The sequence below is a fragment of the Microtus oregoni genome, unplaced genomic scaffold (genome assembly GCF_018167655.1).
Source record: "Microtus oregoni isolate MIOR12 unplaced genomic scaffold, Mior012 000080F_ref0000499, whole genome shotgun sequence".
Classification (NCBI taxonomy): Eukaryota; Metazoa; Chordata; class Mammalia; order Rodentia; family Cricetidae; genus Microtus; species Microtus oregoni.
In genome coordinates this window covers 1905031-1926445 of record NW_024544538.1, presented here as the reverse complement: position 1 = coordinate 1926445, position 21415 = coordinate 1905031, and the positions used below count along the sequence as shown (strand labels likewise).

Genomic DNA, 21415 nt, shown 5'->3' with positions numbered 1-21415 from the left:
GAAAAGAAATTCCTTCTCCTTTTCTGGCTTCTAGCCTGGATTGAGGAGTACTGCCAACATATGTATTATTGCCACCTATTATTTGGAATTTCAACACCTGAAAGAGATTTGAAATCACACAAAAGGGCAAAGTATACCTCCAAAGTTCATTTGACAAAAATTTCACTGTTCAATTTTGCCTTTATTATTTCTTCTTTGGCCACTCATTTCCTATAGCCTTCTTGACTCTTGGCACAGCTACTGCTGGGTAGGCCATAAAATATTGGTTTGTATACCGCCTTTTGAGTCAAGCAATTTTCAAAGTCCCACCCTATTTGAAATTCTGCCGATTCTGAGCTAGTTGGGCAAGCTTTCTGCTCAGATTAAGAGTTGTAGATCCATCACATTTTCAAGTAACTTTTCAGTGTAGATTTAGTTTTCCTGCTACTTAGCAACTTTTATTTCCCAAATTTGGTAATATTAAGTGATACTTTGTACATGTATGAGCCATTGAGGGGGAATGGACACAGAGTCAGGTCTATGCTGTTATCCAATCATCCAATTGTCAATCTGTTACCAATCAGTTGGCTGGGGGTCCTTTGCTCTACCAGGATAGAGATAGTAGGTAGGTGAGGAGAAAATTTTTCTGGCTGGTAGTTCTGAGCCCTTGAGCTTCCATAGCCCAGGGGCTGGAGTAGAAGACCAAAATTTAGAGATATAATCACTGTGAGTTAGGAAACACTGATCCAGGCTTTAGAAACTATACACTTATGGTTCTAGCCATAAATTGAAGCTTATTACGCTGCATTCAGCCACCCATGGCCTTTAACACATGCAGCTATTGTAATCTTTGGTTAACAGCAGCACTGGGTGGGGGTGAGAGCAGATAGCAGAAGCAGACAGTACCTTCTAGTTTTAAATCTCTCACATGGATCTCAGGTGCTAGGACCCACAGCTCTGCACTGACAACTGTTAGAACTCTCTGGTCCAGAGAGTTGGGATCTCCAGGCTTTGACAGTGGCCTATACGAAGCTCTTGGGTTCAGGGTATCCAAGGTCCTTAGCCCTTAAAGGCTGGTAGCTCTCTGGTACTCTTCTAATGATCAGAGCCCTCCGGTTCTCATCTTCGGCTTTTCTTTGATGTCTCTGTGCTCTAGTGTTTCTGTTTTCATGACTCTGTGGAACTCTTCAGTTGCTCTCCCATTGCTGTTGATGTTGCTGCTGCTGCCCTGTCCTCTCCTTTGCCTTCACTATTGATGAAGACTATTGGGTCAAAAAAAAAAACAAAACAAAACAAAACAAAAAAAAAAAAACCCCACAACTCAAGGGAAGCCTTTATTGGGCTGAATGCTGAAACACCAGCATAGGAGGGTGTCTCCAGGCTTACTAGAAAAGTGAGTCAAACAATCCACTTATATAACTGGAAAGGGGATGTGTCATGGAAGTTTGCATTAATCAAAGTACACTTTCATGGAAATGAAGGGGCTGTGCTAGGACCAGTAGTGACATTAGCACTTAAGCAAATATGGAACCATGCTTATCCTAATCACAAGAGTCTCTCATTCAATTTAATGAATGTGTTTGTACGAATTACAGGCCTTCTCCTGGGCATCTATGGAAAGTGTGCCTCTTCCTTCTTGGGTGGAAAAAAGCCTACTGCAGGCTGTTTAAAACAAACTTGATAGGGATATTCCTCTCTGGACCAGAGTTGTGCTTAAGCAGCAAACATCTATAACTGCCTTGAAGTTTCTTCAAGTGTCCATGGAGTTTATGAAACAGCTAATGATATGAGGGCACTTTGGCTGCTTGGTGGGTGTTTCTTTGCTCAAAGAAGCCACGGCACCAGATATGGTCTAATAGCTGTCAATCTGAAGACAAATGTTCCTCCGTAATACCTTAACTTTGTAAAGGAAATAAAGATGAAAGGAGGGCTTATATTAACATCAACAGCACTTGAACATCATTCGACAATGCTCAAGCAGAATCCTATCTTGATTACCTAGGGAGAAGCGGTCTCTCTCTAATTTGTTTTACATTGTCTAAATTTTGGTGTCAGGTCTTGTGGCAAACATTGGCGAAATAAATATGGCAAAATCATATTCTAAATTGGAAACAACCATGTAAACAGAATACTGCCATTAATAATTATCATTAACATGGTTATTGACTGGATGCTTATAATATCCTAGGCACCATGTTAAACATTTTCTATAATCTCACCCCCAAAAAGACAAGGAGAGTATCCAGTCTGGTTGGTGTGGGGTGTGATGGGTTAATAGAATTATTTATTTTTTAAAGGACAAAAACTAGAAAGGCATCAAACCCTCGCATTAGACTGACAATGAACTTTTTCAGAGTATTGTAATCATGTCTAAGATCTTATAGGGCAACTGTCGTCACGGCACTTTTGCTCTGTGGAAGAGTCTATTGGTATAAACCTGGGTGACTGACACTCTTGGACTAGGCCTGTTTATAAAATCCTAGAAATCTTATAAGTTTCCCATCTTTGATGGAAACAAAGGCATTACACATGCCCATTTTATGGTATAATAGTTGATATTTTCTGATTCTAGTCCGGACTTTCTATACAGATCCTTTGCAATATTTTTGCAGGCAGCTAATAGAAAGAAAGAATTTAGATCTCTAAGAGCAGCCTGGCTAAATTGTAAGATGATTCTGGACTCTCCTGGAATAATTATTAGACCTCATATAGGCACACATTCCCAAAGTTCTGCTTAATGCATACAAAATTCCACCAGCACCTACCATGACTTTGTAGATCACTGGATATCTATTTCAGCCCATTAGGCAAGATGAGGTAGAATAAGGCCTGGTTCATGGCCAATGGAAAATAAGCTAGCAGACTGGTTTGGGTTTCTTTTGTTAAAAAAAATGTGTGTGTACATGTGCATTTGCAAATATTTATGTGGGGGCTTACTATGGTGCATATGATGAAATCAGAGGACAACTTTGTGGAGTCAGTTCTTTCCTTCCAGAACATGGTTCGGGCTATTGAACTTAGGTTAGGATTATGTGGCAAATGCCTTATACTCACTGCATTAGTTTGGTTTTCTATCGCTGTGAAGAGACACCATGACCATGACAACTCTTATAAAGGAAAATATTTAATTGGGACTGGCTTACAATTTCATAGGTTTAGTGAATCATTGTCATGGTGGGAAGTAAGGTAGCATGTAGGCAGACATGGTACTGGAGAAGGAGCTGAAAGGTTCTACCTCTTGATCCTCGGGCAGCAGAAGGAAAGACCATATACTGAGCATAGGTTGAGCATATATGAGACCTCAAAGCTCACCCCCACAGTGAAACACTTCCTCTAATGAGGCCACACCTACTCCAATAAGGACACACCTAACAACCAATCCCTATGGATTGAGCATTTAACCACATGAGTCTATGGGGACCATATGAATTCAAATCACCACACTCACTGAGCGATCTTTTCATTCCTACATTTTTGCTCTGGTCCCACATATCCTATTATGGGATTTCATTCTTGTAGTTCAAGGTTTATAAACACTATCCTTCTAGCCATCTTTCCTCTAGTCCTTCCAATTCAATTGCACTGTGTGCTTGTCTTTCTAGAAAATTTGATGCCTTACAAATTATGCTTTAAACTCTCAATCAAGGATGTTTTGCACACCTTTGGAGAACTAATGAGGGCATTTCCTACTCTATGCACAGTTTATAAATATCTTGGTTTTAGAGATGAATAAAAATATTATATATGCATATATATTTAATATTGCTAACTTCTGAATTTGCCAAGAAAAGATATGTGGGAAAAAATAACAGGGAATCTAAGTGAATCACATAGCTCATAGGGGATAGAACATTTTAAAACACAAAATTTAAGAAATCGACACTCTTGGAATAAAAAACATTCTTTTCAGTCAATCAAATTCAGCTTCACAAAAACTCATTATATTTCTCAGTTTTATATTTTGCAGCAGACTAGTGAAAGTAATATTTACTAGTCTGGGGCTATGTGCCAGTTCTCTGAAAGCACTCAAGCATTTCACTTATTATGAACCCCTACATATTACACAAGGCAATAGAGCAGAACACCCAATAATCTCCTCTGGCCTCTGTACAGCACACAAGCATGTGCACCCTAATTTTCCTATACCACAAAGACATATACATGCACACATACATACACATAAATGTTGCCTTTTCCTCAAGTACTGGAATATTGGTGTATTTTATCTTTATAACCGACCAGGTCCCTCATTCCTCTTTTTTTTCATTCAGTTTGCCTGGTCAGTTTTTTTTCTCAACTTTGGAGACAGTGCAGTCCTAGGATTTAATGTATACGACTTTTAACTAACCTTCTTGCACTGTCTTCTCTTCCCATTCTTATTTATATTTTCCCAGGTGAGGATTCACTTTATTTGTAGAAGTGTTATTTTTCTTATACTGTCATCTTTTCCATGAGCTGGGTCAAGGTCTTTGTGGAAGGAGGTGATCTACTCAAACTCGATAGTTCACTACTATCTCCATACTACCTTCTCTTGCTTCATTTCTGATGATGGACACCATTTCCTCTGTCCAGACTCTTCTCTAGTTCTCAGTCCCCAAGATGCTCCTAGTTAACTCTGATGCAAAAGTCACCTCCTTCGTGAATCTTCCCTGACCAGCACTATTTATCTAGTTGTGTACAATATTTTACTCTGACTCTTTCTACATTGTACAACAGTGGTATTCATTTTATTGCCCCTACCAATAAAGTCTGATCTGAAGGCAAGGACTGAACCGTTTGAATCTCTACTTGGACTGAGCTCAGTATCTGAATTAATAAATGAATGCAGAAGTGAAAGAACAAACTAATAAAATAGATGGAAAGTTTTTGAGCTACTGCCAATCAAGAGGCAGCTTATACCTGCAAACACATTTTACTGGGTGAAGAAAATGTGATTCTGCCAACTTCAGAGCAGGGATCTTTGAGTTCACCTGCTTTCTCTCTAGGGCTCCTAATAGTACTTTGCATATAGCAGGCTTTAGTAAATATTTATTCTATAAGTGAATAAATAAACGAACAGTATCACTCAGATCCTTCCTAATAGTTTCCAGTAGGGAGTCTCTTAAAAAAAAAAAGATGTTTTTTTCTTATGATTGATTGTGCATTTATGTATTTCAGCGAGTTAAGACTGTGATCTTTTATCTCTTTGGTTTTTCGAGGCAGGGTTTCTCTGTGTTGCCCTCACTGTCCTGGAACTCGCTCTGTAGGCCAGGCTGGTCTCAAATTTACAGAGATTGACCTGCCTCTGCCTCCTGAGTCCTGGGATTAAAGGCATGTAAGACCATGATCTTTATTTTGAAGTTTCTGAAGCTCATGATCTTTGGATATTTTTCTAAAGGTTATAAATAGTTTAGAACACTTCTGTCTGAAAACGGTTCCATAGCATTTATCCACACATATTGTGATGTGAAATGACTATCTGTTCTTGTGGAGCAGTCCTAGGGACGTTTGTCCAGGCTTCAGCTTTGGTGGTTGTCTCAATACTCAACTTCTACAGTGCCATCTACGTTTTGTCCCCTATGCCCTAGTGGATCTTGATATTCTCATCGGCTCCCAAGTCAATCATGATGTGGTTGTTTCTGAGGAAAACTATGACAGTACATGGATCATACAGCTTACAGATTTTGTTAAAGTTGGGTACCTCTTTATTTATACAAGCAAATAACTACACATTTTAAATATTTTCCATTATGTTCTATAGAACTTCAGTCATGTCTAACCCAAATGATGACAACTTGCTTTTCCTTGATGTCCCTGCCAGTTACTGTGTAATCATGGGAACACGCATGGCCTCTTGGAGAATAACTAAACATCTCCAGGTGTAAATATACTTCATGAGTTGTCTTAGGATTACCATTACCGGAAGGATTCTGAGTTTGTTTTGGAAAAATATTAATTCTATTTGGAACACTGTCATATGTATCATTGGCTCTTGGTAAAGGAATCTTTCCCAGGATCTCACCCCATTTGTCACTGAAAGCATCCTATACCTGTTGGAGATGTAAACATTAATACAAAGGTAAGTCCAGTCATTTTCAGGATTTGTCAGAGATGGAACTAGCCATGAGACAGGCAATCCCATTCTTCTTTTTGTTTCTCTTATAGTTAACCTGGCAATTTCAAGGATAACTGTTTTTTTTTTTTTTTTTTTTTTTTGGACGACAATACCCACGGTGGGGCCTGAACTTGCTCTGGGAGTAAGATCCATGACCCACATTTTCCATTCTTTCCCATATTCTCCCAGAGAAGACGTCGTAATGAAATTCTTCTCCTACTTTCATACTTCACAGATCATTATGAAGCTGCTAAAAGTATTTGAATTAAGATGGAAATACTAAGCAGGGGCAAATAATAATCACTGAGTAATTTTCAATTGGTTCATCGTTGGTTCTATCTGGCATGACTGAACTAGAACACTGTTTTTTTTCCCCCAGAAGCTATGACATTTCTGGTTGCCTCATTCTTGGGACAAATAAAGAGTCTTTTTGGAATGTTTTGGCAAAACAAATGCTGTTGCAGAAAACAGGTGTTAGGAAGTGATCCTGACCTGTCATCCCTGTAAATTAATTTTATTGAAAAGCAGCTGCACAAAACAGCAAGGCAGATGGAAGGCAGATCCACTCCAAACTTGAGATGGCCTATTTCTGCTCCCCACTTGAAGAATATAATTATGTCAGTCATTGTCTTCAATGACAAGTATGTATCCATCAACATCCATGACAGTAGAGATTTGAACTCTCAGGAGGATGTCAAGAAAGCTTATGTATCATCTGATTTTTATCTATGACGAAGTGTATTCTATTACCATAGAAAGGCCAGATGAGACAGGCTAAACCACAGAATTCTGGCTCAGCAGGAAAATGCCTACGTGGAAGAAAGGTAGCTGAATTACTAAACCATTAATAAGGGTACTTTAGAGAACAGTTCCATAAGAGTCATTTTATTTAGTGTATAAATAGTTGCAAAAATATAGGGGTTTTCATTATAACACTTTGATCATTATAACATTTCCATACATGCAATTAAAGACAGTGATTTTACCACATTTTCTATCACTTTCCCCTCTCACTGGTCCACTTTCTAGAGGCTTGGGGAAAAATTACATATGTTAACTAGTAACTATTCTATGAAAGAAACTGAGCTGCAGAAAAAGAGGGAGGATCAATGATGTGGTCCCGGCTGAAGACTGAAGAGGCCAGAAGATTCCTAGAGAGTAAGTAGTAAAAACCCATATTAAGATGCTAAAGTGGTAGTATTCCAATGTGCTTGGACAACAGTATGAGGTAGGCTCACTCAGAAAAGTGAATTTGCAACTGCTGGCTGAATTTTGATTTGTCTGCTTTTATTTCAAATGGCCTCCAGCTTATTGGATGGTGCTGCCCATGTTAATTATGGGTATTACCTCCTCAGTAGCTCTCCTGCATGTCAATCATCTCTGTGAAAACCATCAAAGATGTATCCAGTGGTGTGCTCTGCTAATCACTTAGACATTTGTCAATACAATCCAGTACATAACATAGTCCAATCCACTACACTTGGCAGTCCAATCTAGGACACATCTTTCATTCTAATCCAGTACATATCTCAGTCCAATCCAGAACACATCTCAGATGAGTCCAGTACCCATCTCAGTCCAATCCAGTCCATCTCAGTCCAATCCAGTACATTTCTCAATCCAATCCAGTCCATATCTTAGTCCAATCAAGTACACATCTCAGATGAGTCCAGTACACATCTATGAGTCCAATACAGTACACATTTCAGACCAATCCAGTACACATCATTCAGTACAATGCAGTACATATCTCTCAGTCCAATCCAGTACACAACTCTCAGTCCAATAAGTATGCATCTCAGGCCATTCCAGTACACATCTTAGTCCAATCCATTACACATCTCAGTCCAATTGAGTATACATCTCTCAGTCCAATCTAGTACAAATCCCTCAGTCCAATCCCGTACAAATCTTGGTTCAATCCAGTAAACATCTCTCAGTCCAATCCAACATACATCTCATTCCAATCCATTACATTTCTTTCAGTCTAATCCAGTACACAACTCAGTCCAATACAGTACACATCTCAGTCCATTCCAGTACATACCTCGTTCCAATCCAGTACACACCTCCCAGTCCAATCAAGTCCACATCTCTCTGACTAATACAGTACACAGGTCTCAGTCCAACCCAGTACACGTATCATTTCAATCTAGTACACATTTCCATCCAATCTAGTACATATTTCAGACGAATCCAGTACACATCTCATTCCAAGCTAGTACACAACTCTCAGTCTAATTCAGTACACATCTCTCAGTCCAATCACGTACACATCACTCAGTCCAATCCAGTACGCACCTCTCAGTCCAATCCAATAAACATCTCTCATTCTAATCCACTACAGATCTCATTCCAATCCAGTAGACATCTCTCAGTCCAATCCAGTACCAATCTCAGCCCAAACCAGTACACATCTCTCAGCAAAATCCAATACACAACTCTCAGTCCAATCTAGTACACTTACTCAGTCCAATCCAGTACACATCTCGGTGAAATTCAGAAAGCATCAGTCAGTGTAAACCAGTACACATCTCTCGTCCAATGCAGTACACATCTGTCAGGTCAAATCCAGGACACATCTCAGTCCAATCCAGTACACATCTCTCAATCTAATCCAGTACACATCTGTCAGTCCAATCCAGAACACATCTCAATCCATTCCAGTACATATCTCATTCCAATCCAGTATACATCTCTTAGTTCAATCCAGTACACACCTCCCAGTTCAATCCAGTACACATCTCATTCCAATCCAGTACACATCTCAGTCAAATCCAGTACACATCTCAGTCCAATCCAGTACACATCTCAGTCAAATCCAGTACACATCTCAGTCCAATCCAGTACACATCTCAGTCCAATCCAGTACACATCTCATTCCAATCCAGTACACATCTCAGTCCAATCCAGTACACATCTCAGTCCAATCCAGTACACATCTCATTCCAATCCAGTACACATCTCAGTCCAATCCAGTACACATCTCAGTCCAATCCAGTACACATCTCATTCCAATCCAGTACACATCTCATTCCAATCCAGTACACATCTCAGTCCAATCCAGTACACATCTCAGTCCAATCCAGTACACATCTCAGTCCAATCCAGTACACATCTCATTTCAATCCAGTACACATCTCAGTCAAATCCAGTACACATCTCATTCCAATCCAGTACACATCTCATTTCAATCCAGTACACATCTCATTTCAATCCAGTACACATCTCATTTCAATCCAGTACACATCTCTCATTCCAATCTAGTACACATCTAGGTCCAAATGAGTACACATCAGTCAGTATAAACCAGTACACATCTCTTGGTCCAATCTAGTACACATCTCTGGGGTCAAATCCAGGACACATCTCAGTCCAATCCAGTCCACATCTGTCAGTCCAATCCAGAACACATCTCTCAGTCCATTCCAGTATATATCTCAGTCCAGTACAGTACACACCTCTCAGTCCAATCCAGTACACATATCAGTCCAATCCAGTACAAATCTCTCAGTCCAAATCCAGTACATATCGCTCAATCCAATTCATGTTGGAATTTTGTCTTACCTGAGCTTGTACAAGTCAGCACTTCAGTGTATTCATGTGTGCTATTCTTCTGTCATTTCTAGTAAGCATGTGGCTATCCACTACCTTTGAATCTTCCTGCCCCTGCAATGATCCCTGAGCCTTGGGCAGTTATGATATATATATATATATATATATATATATATATATATATATATATATATCCCATTTAGAGATGAGCACTACATGATCCCTCACCCTCTGTACACTGAACGGTCGTGGGTCTCTTTATTAATGGCTATCTAATTAAAAAAAAAAGATTTTCCAGGCAATGGTGGCACATGGTTTTAATCCCAAAACTCAGGATGCAGAGGCAGGATGATCTCTGTGAGTCTACAGAGTTAGTTCCAGACAGCCAGAGCAACACACAGAGAATCCCTATCTCAAAAAACTGAGAAACAAAAACAAAAAGAAAAACAAAATTCTTCTCTGATGAGGGATAATGTACACACAAACTTTTGAATCTGAAGGTAAGAACACAGGGTAGTTTAATACTATGCCCATTAAACAGACTAATACAGTATTATGTTCGCATTTAGGGCCTATGACTTAGCCAGACAACAGTACAAGTCATGAGTTCAGTATTGTAGAGTAGGTTTGGAATCCATCGGTTACCCTTATAACATAAATATTGCAACAGTGCGCACATCTTGCCAGGTCATTGGTTACTGTGGTTTTCAGGGTTCACAATGGGGCAAGATTGTTGAATATTTTTCTTTCCTTGTAGCATAAATACAATCTCCTGGAACTATTAAAGTTATCAAATATTAATGAAGTTTCTGGTTTGGTATCAATTTCTTATTCAGACATCTTGTTTTTCCCTGACTGACCTCTTTTGTATTTGTTTTGCAGTGGTTAGCATAATAGTACCTTTTAATTTATTTCTAATATTGTCATCAATTCCATTTTAATCCATAAAGATTGAAAATTCAGGCTGGAATTGTGAAATTGAAGGAGGAACTAATTATCCGGCAAAGGGTATCATCATGGTTATGCTCATGCCTATGAACTGTCTGGGCATCGTGTAAAACTGCAGTTTCTGCTTCAGTAGGTCTGGGATGGGACCTCATATTTTAGGAATCAAAACTATCCTAGGACTATACAAAAACACATTTGAGCAGCAAGCATCTAGCTTGATTAGGTCTTGTTGTGCATTTATGTAGGGCCACAATTAAATAAATCTAAGGAGATTAATGTTTATGCTGTTTCAAAAGCCACCCCAGGCTCCCTGAAATGGCATTAATTAGCTCTTACTAGCCAGGAAGTCACTTTTGTGTCTACATGAACCCCTTTATATATTGTGATGTTTTTCTTCTGATTTTGTTTTTTTATAATAAACATTTAAAAAGCATTTGTTTACTGTTTTGTGTGCATGTGGCATGCATATGGAAGTGACGAGGACAACTTGCAAGCGTTGATTCTCTCCTTCCACCATGTGGGTTCTGGGAATCAATGTCAAGCTATCACACTTTGGGACAAAGTCATTTTCACCTTCTGAGCTATTTTACTGGTCTTTGTCTTCACACTTAGTGGAGATATAGTTAGTCCATCATGGCCACTGTTGTACACATGTATGCGTTTTTGTATACATATGTATAAAAAGTGTTATTTATTGTCAAAATTATTTTGGAGCCAATGTACCTATCACTTTCTGTTCTTCCCTTTAGGAATCTAGGATTTAAGATCTGTTTCAGTAAGTTCTTGTTCTATGCCTATGTTTGTTTTCTGTAAGAAGTCTATAAAATTAGACAAGCTTTGTTAATACTTGCCAAAATTCTGTTGCCTTTTATTTCATTACAAGTTCAATAACCCTAACATGCATCAGATATACCCCTAGATATACAAAAAGTGCCATCATACTGGCCGTCTAGCCTATAAAGCTTATAGTACAAAATTGCTCAGGGCAGAATCTAGAAAATGTCAACTTCAAAATAAGATGTGTCGAGCCATTATATTTACTACCACATGTTCAATAAAAAGAAGTACTTGTAATTAAAAATAACATACCAGGTAAAATTGGTTGTCCAGCAATTCCCAGTGGCGCCATTCCAAGATTATTCATTGCTGTGGCCCATGCAGTTGGATCAGACACAGGCAGCGTCATTGCAGCAGAATCTACATTCAGAGTTCTAGTATTATCAGCTGAAATGAAATGACAAGGCAAATAATTTGTTGTGTTGAGGTTCCAGTATCTAGTTTAGCTATCAGAGAAAACTGTGGCAAACACTTTACAAAAATGGTGAATGGACAAGTGGTGGATAAGGCCTCAATGCAATGCTACTTTTCTTACAAGGATTGAAATAATACAGCTTGAAGTAGCAGGAAGTCATGAAATTTGAAAACAATTTACCAGATGGCATTTTAGTGTATTTCCTTTCTACCCTTTCCCCCGTCTCTCCCAATCACAAATGTATACATCAAAGGAGATTGGAATAATTAAGAATTTTCTTATCCTTTGTCTACTAGCATATTACTTCAGCAGATTCTATTCAAACTCCTCAGAAATACAAACCAAGAAAATAAAATCATCCAAGGGCTTCTGTAGTTGGCAATAAAATATGAAAATTACATTCCTGATGAGATTTTAGGTCCTTGCAGTAGTACAATCGAAAGAGCTGAGCATATATATCATCAGCTAATAGAATATTCTGGGGGTTAGGGGAGAACCAATGAAAACACAGACAGTCCACGTGGCTCCTATCCATGAAGACTGCAAGTCTAGTTGGAGACAGATGACGATGATAATGATAATGACTGTTAGGACTAGCACCACCTCAGCCTTCCACTACTACTCATTATTGCGTGCTTACCATATGTCAACTAAAGCAGCTGGCATGCGGCATTGTCATTGAACTTTTGGGACGAAGCTATGAGGTGGGGAGGATTTGTATCTGCATGTAACAAATGAGAAGTTTCTAAAGATTATCTCTTTTACCCAAGGTTGTACAAAATACATACATTTTAGTCACTATGGTCTACTTATCCCTAATGAAACAATTAAGAGCCAAGGAAATACTTGAGTGGTATAGACTAGATTACTCAAGATTAAGGAATAAAGAGGTTCTGTGGTCTGAGTAGGTAGAAATTATAGAGAATGGATGTTAAAAGAGTAGTACAGAATTGTATGGAGTAAATTTTGAATGATAGCTCGCTATTAACTAGTAAAGAAAAGGAAAGGACACCCCAGAAAAGACACTGAAGTGGGTTATATATACAAGGGCATGTGATAACTGAGTTGGGTAAGATATAGTCAATAAGTTATCTGAGTACAAAAGGGTTTTAATTTGGGAATTTTCCCCCTGATAGCTGATAGCCTCCAGGTAAAAGAAAAACACACAGCCTTTCTACTACAGCCCAATATGAACATCTGCCACTCAGACCCCTGAAGGCAACTCTGTTCTAAGTGTAGCTTATTAATGTCCATCATGTCCGTCTAAGCTGGCAACATCAGGATGGTCCTTGGCTGCGTTATTTATATTTGTGCTATTTTAGTCCTGGTGAGAACAAGTAAACGTCCAAAGACATTAGTTTTGAGATTCCAGTTTTTGTCATTCTTCTGTGTTGAATTTGCCTTCCCTCCAACAACACCCACACACATACAGAGGGGGGGGAAGGGGGAGAGAGAAGAAGAGGACCATAAGTATCCCACATTACAGCCTGAGCTGCTGACTGCCCTGCCTGCAGAACTCTATCTAGTCCTCACACCCATGTTCAGTGCTCTCTTATGAAGACATAACTTAAGGCTAAACATAGCTCCTCTGGAAATATTAGTAAGAAAACAAACATATATCATCGAACATCCTTTGGGTCCAGAGTTTACAGAAGCAATAATTAGGTCCAGCTGGATTTCCAATTTCCAGGCAGCAAGTGTTTAGGGGATCTCTGATTTGAGACTGCAGAATGGCTCCCAGGGAATACAGGCAGTTCCCCAGGAGCTAGGTCCCAGTGTCAAAAATGCTTTTATTTTGCCTCTTTTATTTATCCCCAGCATGGCTATGTCTTCCTGTGAAAAAGAAAAACTAACAACTCGGGAACGCTTCTCAACATGGGATGTGAAATCCAATAATGGAACTTACAACATACCAACCTCTCTAAACTGAACAAATCTGGGGGCCAGGGAGAGAAGGATAATGATCTAAACTGTCAGTTTTAAAGGACAATACAGTAGTCTTCTTTTCAAAATGTCTACTAATCAAAGAGCCTGTTAAGATGTTCGAGAGCACAGTTCCCGGAAAAACTTGTTTATAAGGACAGATAAGGACCCTGTGGAACTAGTAGCATTATTTTGCCACAATGACTGTCATTCCTAAATTCCCATGTGTGTTTTAAATGTTCTTCTCATCTTCCTCACTTCTCGGAGCACCTAAGCCCCACCTTGTCAAATCCTACTCATTTTCCATGGGTTATCTTAAATATCGTAACCTTTCCTGTGAAGCCGCTTCACTGGAATGAATTATTCCTTCCTATGTGTTCTCATTACATTTTATCTTGTATGTGATTTTTATATGTTTGCTTATTCTTAGAACCCTCCTCCTCAAATCCAGTTTTTGGTGAGTCTTGCTATACAGCAGGTTCTGAGCTAGCGACTAGGATACAGAGATGAACAAAACCTGGTTACTGGAAGAGCTTGCAGTACAGTGGGAGGCACAGATACACAAAGAACCAGATATCAATTATTGTATTAAGCATTACAATGAGTAGAGTGCTATGGACTCCAGGAGAATAGTTAATGCTACAGGAATGGGTTTAGGTATACGTATCTGGAGCTGGGAAGGATGGAGATGAGTTGCCAGAGAAACTTTTGCTGGAAAAGATCATTTCAATGTGTCCTTAAGAAAGGCTATGATTTTCTTCCAGATAATGAATTGGAAGATCATCAGGTTAGAAAAGCGTAGGAATCAAGAACTCAATATTTACTACTGATTGTCTTGAATTATAGCTCTTGGCTATACTTCTATCTTCTAGCTAGTCACTCCTTTAGGTCAGAGATGGGGTTTAAGAGATGAGGGATCTTTTTAATAATGTTTTTGAGACAGAGTCTCGTTACATTGCCCTGGCTTGTTTGGAGCTGATAGAGATTTGTCTGCTTTTGTCTTGTAAGTACTGGGTTACAGGTGCGTGGCAGCCAATTCTCAATAGCAACTAAATATATGTAGGAATTTGCTTAGAGTTACAACCAGAGATAGATCTATGCAACTAATAATTTAGTCTGATCTTATTACCTATAACCATGTGCCTATATCAGCACAATCATTTATGTAAGCAAGATTGCAAAAGTTTTCATTCAAAGACAAATTTTAGGTGATCTTTTGCTTCCCAGCTATCCAGATTAATGGTTCACATTAACAAAGCACGCTATGCTAAATATATCTGTAGAATTATCACTAAGTGGTGGAAAAGTTGAGCTTTAATCTAATTCTCTTTCAAGCCTAATATGGATATCTGGAAATTTCTTTAAGTATCTTATCAAATTAGTCTCACATCACAGAGGAGGATGCCGCCATTTTTTCTGACTCCTATAATTTACTATTAGCACCCAAGAAGAACAGAAAGGGCTAGAGGTGGCTCACTGTCTAAGAGTGTTTAGCATGCAATTTTGAGAACAAAAGTTCAGATCCCAGCACACACATAACATCTGAGTACCCCTATATCTTCAGTTCTAACGTGGGTGGAAAGGAAGGGGTTACTGGTTTTTGCTGAATTCCAGCCTAAGATAACACAATTCCCAAGTCCATGGAGACACCCTGCTTCAAAACAACTGGCAGAGAATGACAGAAGAGGAAAAACGTGGCTCTCTCCTGGCTTCTATGCATGTGCACAGGCAAATATACTTGCATACATATGTGCACATATGTACACACACACACACACACACACACACACACACACACACACACAAATTGTCTCCAAAAAGAAAAGAAAGGAATATTCACATCACAGAGGGGGATGTCGCTCTGTTTCCTCTGACTCCTATAAATTACTAGTAGCAGCCAAGAATACACAGAAAGGCTAGAGAGAAGGCAAATGCCAGTGATGCAAAAATGCTCTTCAAAATATCTTCCCTAGTTCTACATTGCTGTGTGACAACTCCTCAAGATCAGAAGTTACAGAGTAGTTGTTCATAAGTGCCTTCGGGGTGACTGGATTGAAGATATAGCACTTTGGAATAAGAGCGCGAAAGTATCAAAGGAATGAAAGCTTTTGAAGTGATTGCCCACTCTAACTTGATGTCTCTCTAGAACTAACAAGTCAGTGTCTGTTTATGAACCACTGATTACCCAATTCTGTAAAAGTTATTTGAAAACGAAGATTACACATTCTATCATAGAGGAGTTTATGGCTATAAATGTTTCTCTTTTTTTTCTTTTGGAATAAGTAGAATATGTTGGTACCATCTCTTTATGTATATTCTTTTTTTTTTTTTTTGAGATAGGGTTTCTCTACAAAATAGTTCTGGCTGTCTTGGAACTAGCTCATATAGACCAGGCTGGCCAAGAAGTCACAGAAATCCACCTGCCTCTGCCTCCTGAGTGCTGCGATTAAAGGTGTGTGCCACCACTGCCCAGCTCAGCTATATTTTTATTCAAATAAAAACTTTCTTGGCAATTTACTCTTCTCCAATACTTTTTTTTTTAAAATAATAGTATTTATTTATCTTGTGTTTGTGTGTGGAAAAGCACATGCCATGCATTCACGGAGGTCAGAGTATGACTTGTGGAAGTTGGTCAGTGGACATAAATCTCATTTACTTTTGTTACTTCTACCAATAAATCTACTTTTAAATAAGAGAACTCTGCAATGTTCAATGTGAGGATTACCTGCATTGTCTACTTAACAGGTCTAAAGATATCCAAAATATTTTTATACTGTGTGATTCTGGCCTGTGGACTTAGCTCTCTAGTCTGCAGAAGGAAAATAGTACAAAACAGAGGAGACCCCAGATAATCGAACCATACCAGTACTTATAAAAATGACAAATAATATAACAGAAACCATAATAGGCCTAAGTATAAAACAAATTCTAATTGCTCTTAATAAAAACCTGGAGTCAGATATTAGGGGGTAAAAGCTAACAGATCGTTGAAGCAGTGCAGCCAGCCACTGGAGAGACATTTTACCTCTACTGAATCCTCAGACCAAATGGGCTGACTGTCCTCAGACTGACTCCTCAGACTGCACTGCTCTCCCGTCTCCTCCCACCTTACATTCCTTTCTCTGCCCAGCCTTCTCAGTATCACTCCTGTCTTCACCTCCCTAGTGTTGGGATTAAAGGCCCGTGATCCCAAGTGCTGCGATCACCTTTGTGTGAGCTCTGTTTCTCTTTTAGACTGATTCAATTTCATGTAACAGAGATCCATCTGCCTGTCTCCTGAGTCCTGGGATGAAAGGCCACTCCCTGGCCTCCAGGGGCTTAGCGCTGCACTCTGATCTTCAGACAAAGTTTATTTGTTAAAACACAAACAAAATATCACCACACCTAACACTTTGATCATGCTTAGTATGTCAGGCATTGTTCTGACGTTTTATAAAAAAGTATATTAATTTAAAACTCAAAGCAACTCTATGAGAGAACTTTTCATTATCCCATCGTATTGATGAATTAATAGGAAGAGAGGCTAGACAGTGAGCTTTCAGTGGAACTGGAATACAAACTTACACAGCCTGACTCCACTAGTTCTGCTCTTACCTACTAAGCTATACTAAGCCAGGATAGTCAAAGAAATTATACACAATTTGAGGTTGGACAATTCGGTATAACTCACATCTTCTATTCTAGTGGTTCTCAATGAAAGCTTGACAATATCTGGAGACATTTTTGTTTGTACCATTTGAAGTCAGGAAGTTGCTACTGAGATCTGTCTAGTGAGTGGATAGAGGCAGAGAAGCTAAGAATCATCTTTTGTCTTTTGGGACAGTCTGCTAAAGTTAAGAATTATCTGGCTCCAAATGTCTATTGTATCAACTTTGAGAGACTTTTCTCTATGGCAGCTATTTTGTATGTTCCTTAAAAAATATGTATTTATTATTTGTGGTAGACATGGCAGACTCACAGATGTATGCCACCTCATCTAGCACCTTTGTTCCAGGCAAGCTCCAGGGATTGAACCAGGGTCATTACTGAACTTGGGTCACTCTGCTTACTTGTGTGATTAGCATATTTACCCACTGAGCCATCCCCATAGTTCACAATTTTGTGGTTTCTTAATGAAGAGTGGTCCATACTCCTGGTTTCTTTGCAACCCTGAATCATTTATCACTTGCACAGTCAATCCCATGTCCACAGTTCTTGCCCTACTCTCTCATGCTACTATACAATAAATACTAAATCTAGTCTGGTTGGACACCCAGGAATCTATTAAAGTGTTTGTCCCTTTCTCTGTGATACATCAAAGAAATCATTACTGTGGTGGCGGTGGGAACAGGCATTATGGATGGCGGATAGACTGCTGTTTAGAGAGTGGTACTGGAAATAGCATTAGGAATCCCACTATGATGAAAGGAAGCGAGAGAAACTTTAGAAAATGTTTGCATAGAACACAGAGGAAACCTCAATTTTTTGGCACATCACACAGATCCCTGTACATAATAGGCACACAGAAATATTTCCTTTGATAGATTATGGTGTAAGGATAGGATTGTGTATCCCAGCACTGAATAACATTGTGCTTTCAGTTCTTTGGCTAATAGAAAGGAAGCAGCAGAATAAATCATGTTTTCGAATTGCATTAAGCCTAAGGCTCAAGGATTTATCTTCTGCTTGGTATTTATTGCTCATGAAGCAATATATTGTGCTTTGCAAGTGTTATTTTGAGTCCTTGTTCATTTTCTTTGAAAATTACCAATCCATCATTGTTTGTGAACAATGCACCGAAGCCCCAGGTACCTATTCTCCTGTTGCAGATGTCACTGGCAGTGACGCCACAGCTTGCATCATGGTTATGCAGGTTGAAAGAGCTGACAATAAATTCTGTAAGGCAAAGCTCTGAGACAGCAAAGACAGATGACGCTATTAGACAACCAGGGGCTTTGACTCCCTGTGAGTATTATCTAGGATGGATCAAAGAGCCACTCAAGAGAACTAGGATGTCACAACTTATTCTTACTAGAAAGGGAAGGGGAGAGGAGGGGAATGAGAGGGAGGGGATGAGGAGGGAAGGGAAAGGAGGGGAATGAGAGGGAGGGGATGAGGAAAGAAAAAGGGGGGAGAAAAGGGTCTTTTTTGTTGAGCAAAGGGTCTTAATGTTAGTCTCTACAGTAAGTAACCATTCTCACATCAGTTGTGAGTGGAGCAGGATGGTGAGAGATAGGATAATTCTTAAAACATACAGATAAGAACTTTAGGCTATAAGGTACTTCCACAAACTAAACAGCATCTCAGTGATTCAATATTCTTATGAACAAGCAGGATAGTCCTAGAGATAGTATTGGAACAGTTATGAGAAGCAGGTTTTAAACTAATTCTATTAGACATGCACAGAATAAAGCCAGCCAAAATTCCAGCATAAATGGGACAAGAGTTCAGGAAGTCCTACCCACAGTTAAGGAGATATTGGAGGCTGATGGCTTCTTGGGGAGGGTCAGTTTTCTTCAGGGATGCAGCCCCTGATAGGTTGTCCACATGCTAGTGGATGGGGGCCCTATATCCATGTACATACTGGCAACACCAACTGGACTCAGTGGCATAAGAAAGCACAGTGCATGTGGTTGGGAGGTAGAAGTGGTGGGGGATATTGAAAGATCTGAAAAAGAGGGAAGGGGTTGGGTTTGAGCAAAACTCATATTTGTATGCAAGTGCTCCGGCAACAGTTATAGTGAGAGTAGGGTGGTGGTAGTAAGGAAACAGGCCACAGGTTTTGGCCCACACCCAGTTGGGAATTCATAGCCTATACGCTGTATCTATGAAGACAACACAGTGGAGTGGAAGCAACAGACCTTGGAGGCAGACAGAATCAAATATTCTAACCATAGTTCTGATATTTACTACTTGTGTGAATTTACAGATTGATAAACTTTTTAATCAGGTTATCCACCTATAGCTGAACATACTGATAATCTTTCGGGTACAAAGACAATGGCAATTATTCAGTCACCGTCCCTCCCATTTTCAAATGTGTGTATGGTTTGTGTGCCTATATGTACATGTTTTGCATGTGTGTGTGTAAATGCCTGTGGATATGCATACTTGTGTGTGCGCGTGTGGATGCCCAATGGTGGTGTTGGAAAGCATCTTCTTCATTCAGGCAGGGTCTCTCAGTCAAACCTAGAAATAGACGATTTTTGCTAATCAGCTATCCCTGTCTCCATCTCCTGACTATTCTTGCTAGTAAGCTTGCTTGGTTTGCATATCTGTGGCTGGAGGTATAGGTGGATCACAATGCCCACTATACCCTTTCAGCAGTTATATGGGACATGAGGATCTGAATTTTGGTTCCCATGTTTATGAAGAAAGTGTATTAACCACTGAGCAATCCTCCAGCCCCAATGATAATTATTTTGATTTCTAATATTGAATAAGGGGTAATTGTGCAAAAATAGTTTTATAGCTAATGATTTTTTAAAGTAGAAATTCTTTAATAAAGAAAAAAATGTATTTCCGGCCCTATGCTCATTACATATTATTCTCAAGGACCAAATAACACAGGTAATATTTATCAATTATGCCAATTTTACAGATAAGGAAAACAAAATACAAATAAGTTAGGAAATTGCCTAGGTCAGCACATATATATATAATTCTGGAGGTGAAATTCCATCTTGGGAAAGTATGCTTCCAGAGCATACACGTTTAAACACTGAGCTTTACACTACCACTAAGAATGTCGAGTCCAATGCTTGGAACAGAACACATGGGACTGTGAGCTAAATGTGGAGATTTCTAGGGTCCACTGCTGAGATTTTCATCTTGGTGGTGATGGAGAATCTGCCTTGTGATTAAGTAGCCTAGGTAACTCTTCCTGAGAAACACAGAGTTTAATTTTTTTCATTTAATAATGAGACTGAAAATCATTTCTTCCATAGTGCTGTGCTGAAAATAACATGAGTAGTTAGTATGTGTTGGCCACACCTGACTCTATGCTTCTACACTAAAAGAAGAATGCTGAACAAATGGGGTTATTTTCTATTCTTCAGTTGGTTGTCTCTGAGACTATATTGTTGATTTGCTGGGCAAGGCCACTAACCATAGGGCCATGGTCTAGGTCAGGGAGGTGGGACCTTAGCCATGATAACTATAAACAAGTGTAGTGTTAAATCCTAGTGATAATGGGAACTTTGGCTTGAGAACTAGCTGCCTCAGCAGTGTCGTTCTCAACTATGAAGGGCAATGCTATATATACACAAACAGCCACGGGAGGCAGTGACTAATGGTAGGATTTGTGTTGGGCCAGCAGCTCTGGCTCCTTCTGAACTTCTTTTTCCCCTTTCCCTCCACAAACAGCAGAAACGGAATTTCTAAACTTTACTCCCATTTGACAAATAATCTGAAAGCGATAGCCTTTGCTGTTCAGATGTTCACATCACTCTTATCTCCTTTCATGTGTCAAAATAACTCATTTTGTTTCTCTGAAAACGAATACCTTTCATCAGCTATCAACATGCAATTGGCCAGGGCAACTAGAAAACTCTTAACACTGTATTGTTTGGGGGATCTCCAGACATCCCTGACCAATTAATTACTCAAGGAGGAATACCCATACCTGACTCTAGGCTATTGGCCTTCGGTATCATGCCAGATTTTGATAGTAAGACCCTACTGCT

The 21415-nt window shown here is 39.3% G+C and overlaps 1 protein-coding gene across 7 annotated transcripts in view; it reads right to left on the bottom strand.

Moving 5' to 3' along the window:
- Positions 1-21415, bottom strand: part of Enox2 (ecto-NOX disulfide-thiol exchanger 2) — a 324894-nt gene that overhangs the window by 61973 nt on the left and 241506 nt on the right. For all 7 annotated transcript variants that reach the window (XM_041642908.1, XM_041642912.1, XM_041642910.1 and 4 more), the window contains one exon: positions 11666-11800. In XM_041642908.1, the coding sequence (XP_041498842.1) occupies positions 11666-11762 (97 nt within the window). In that variant the 5' untranslated portion in view covers positions 11763-11800. The remainder of the gene's footprint in view (positions 1-11665; positions 11801-21415) is intronic.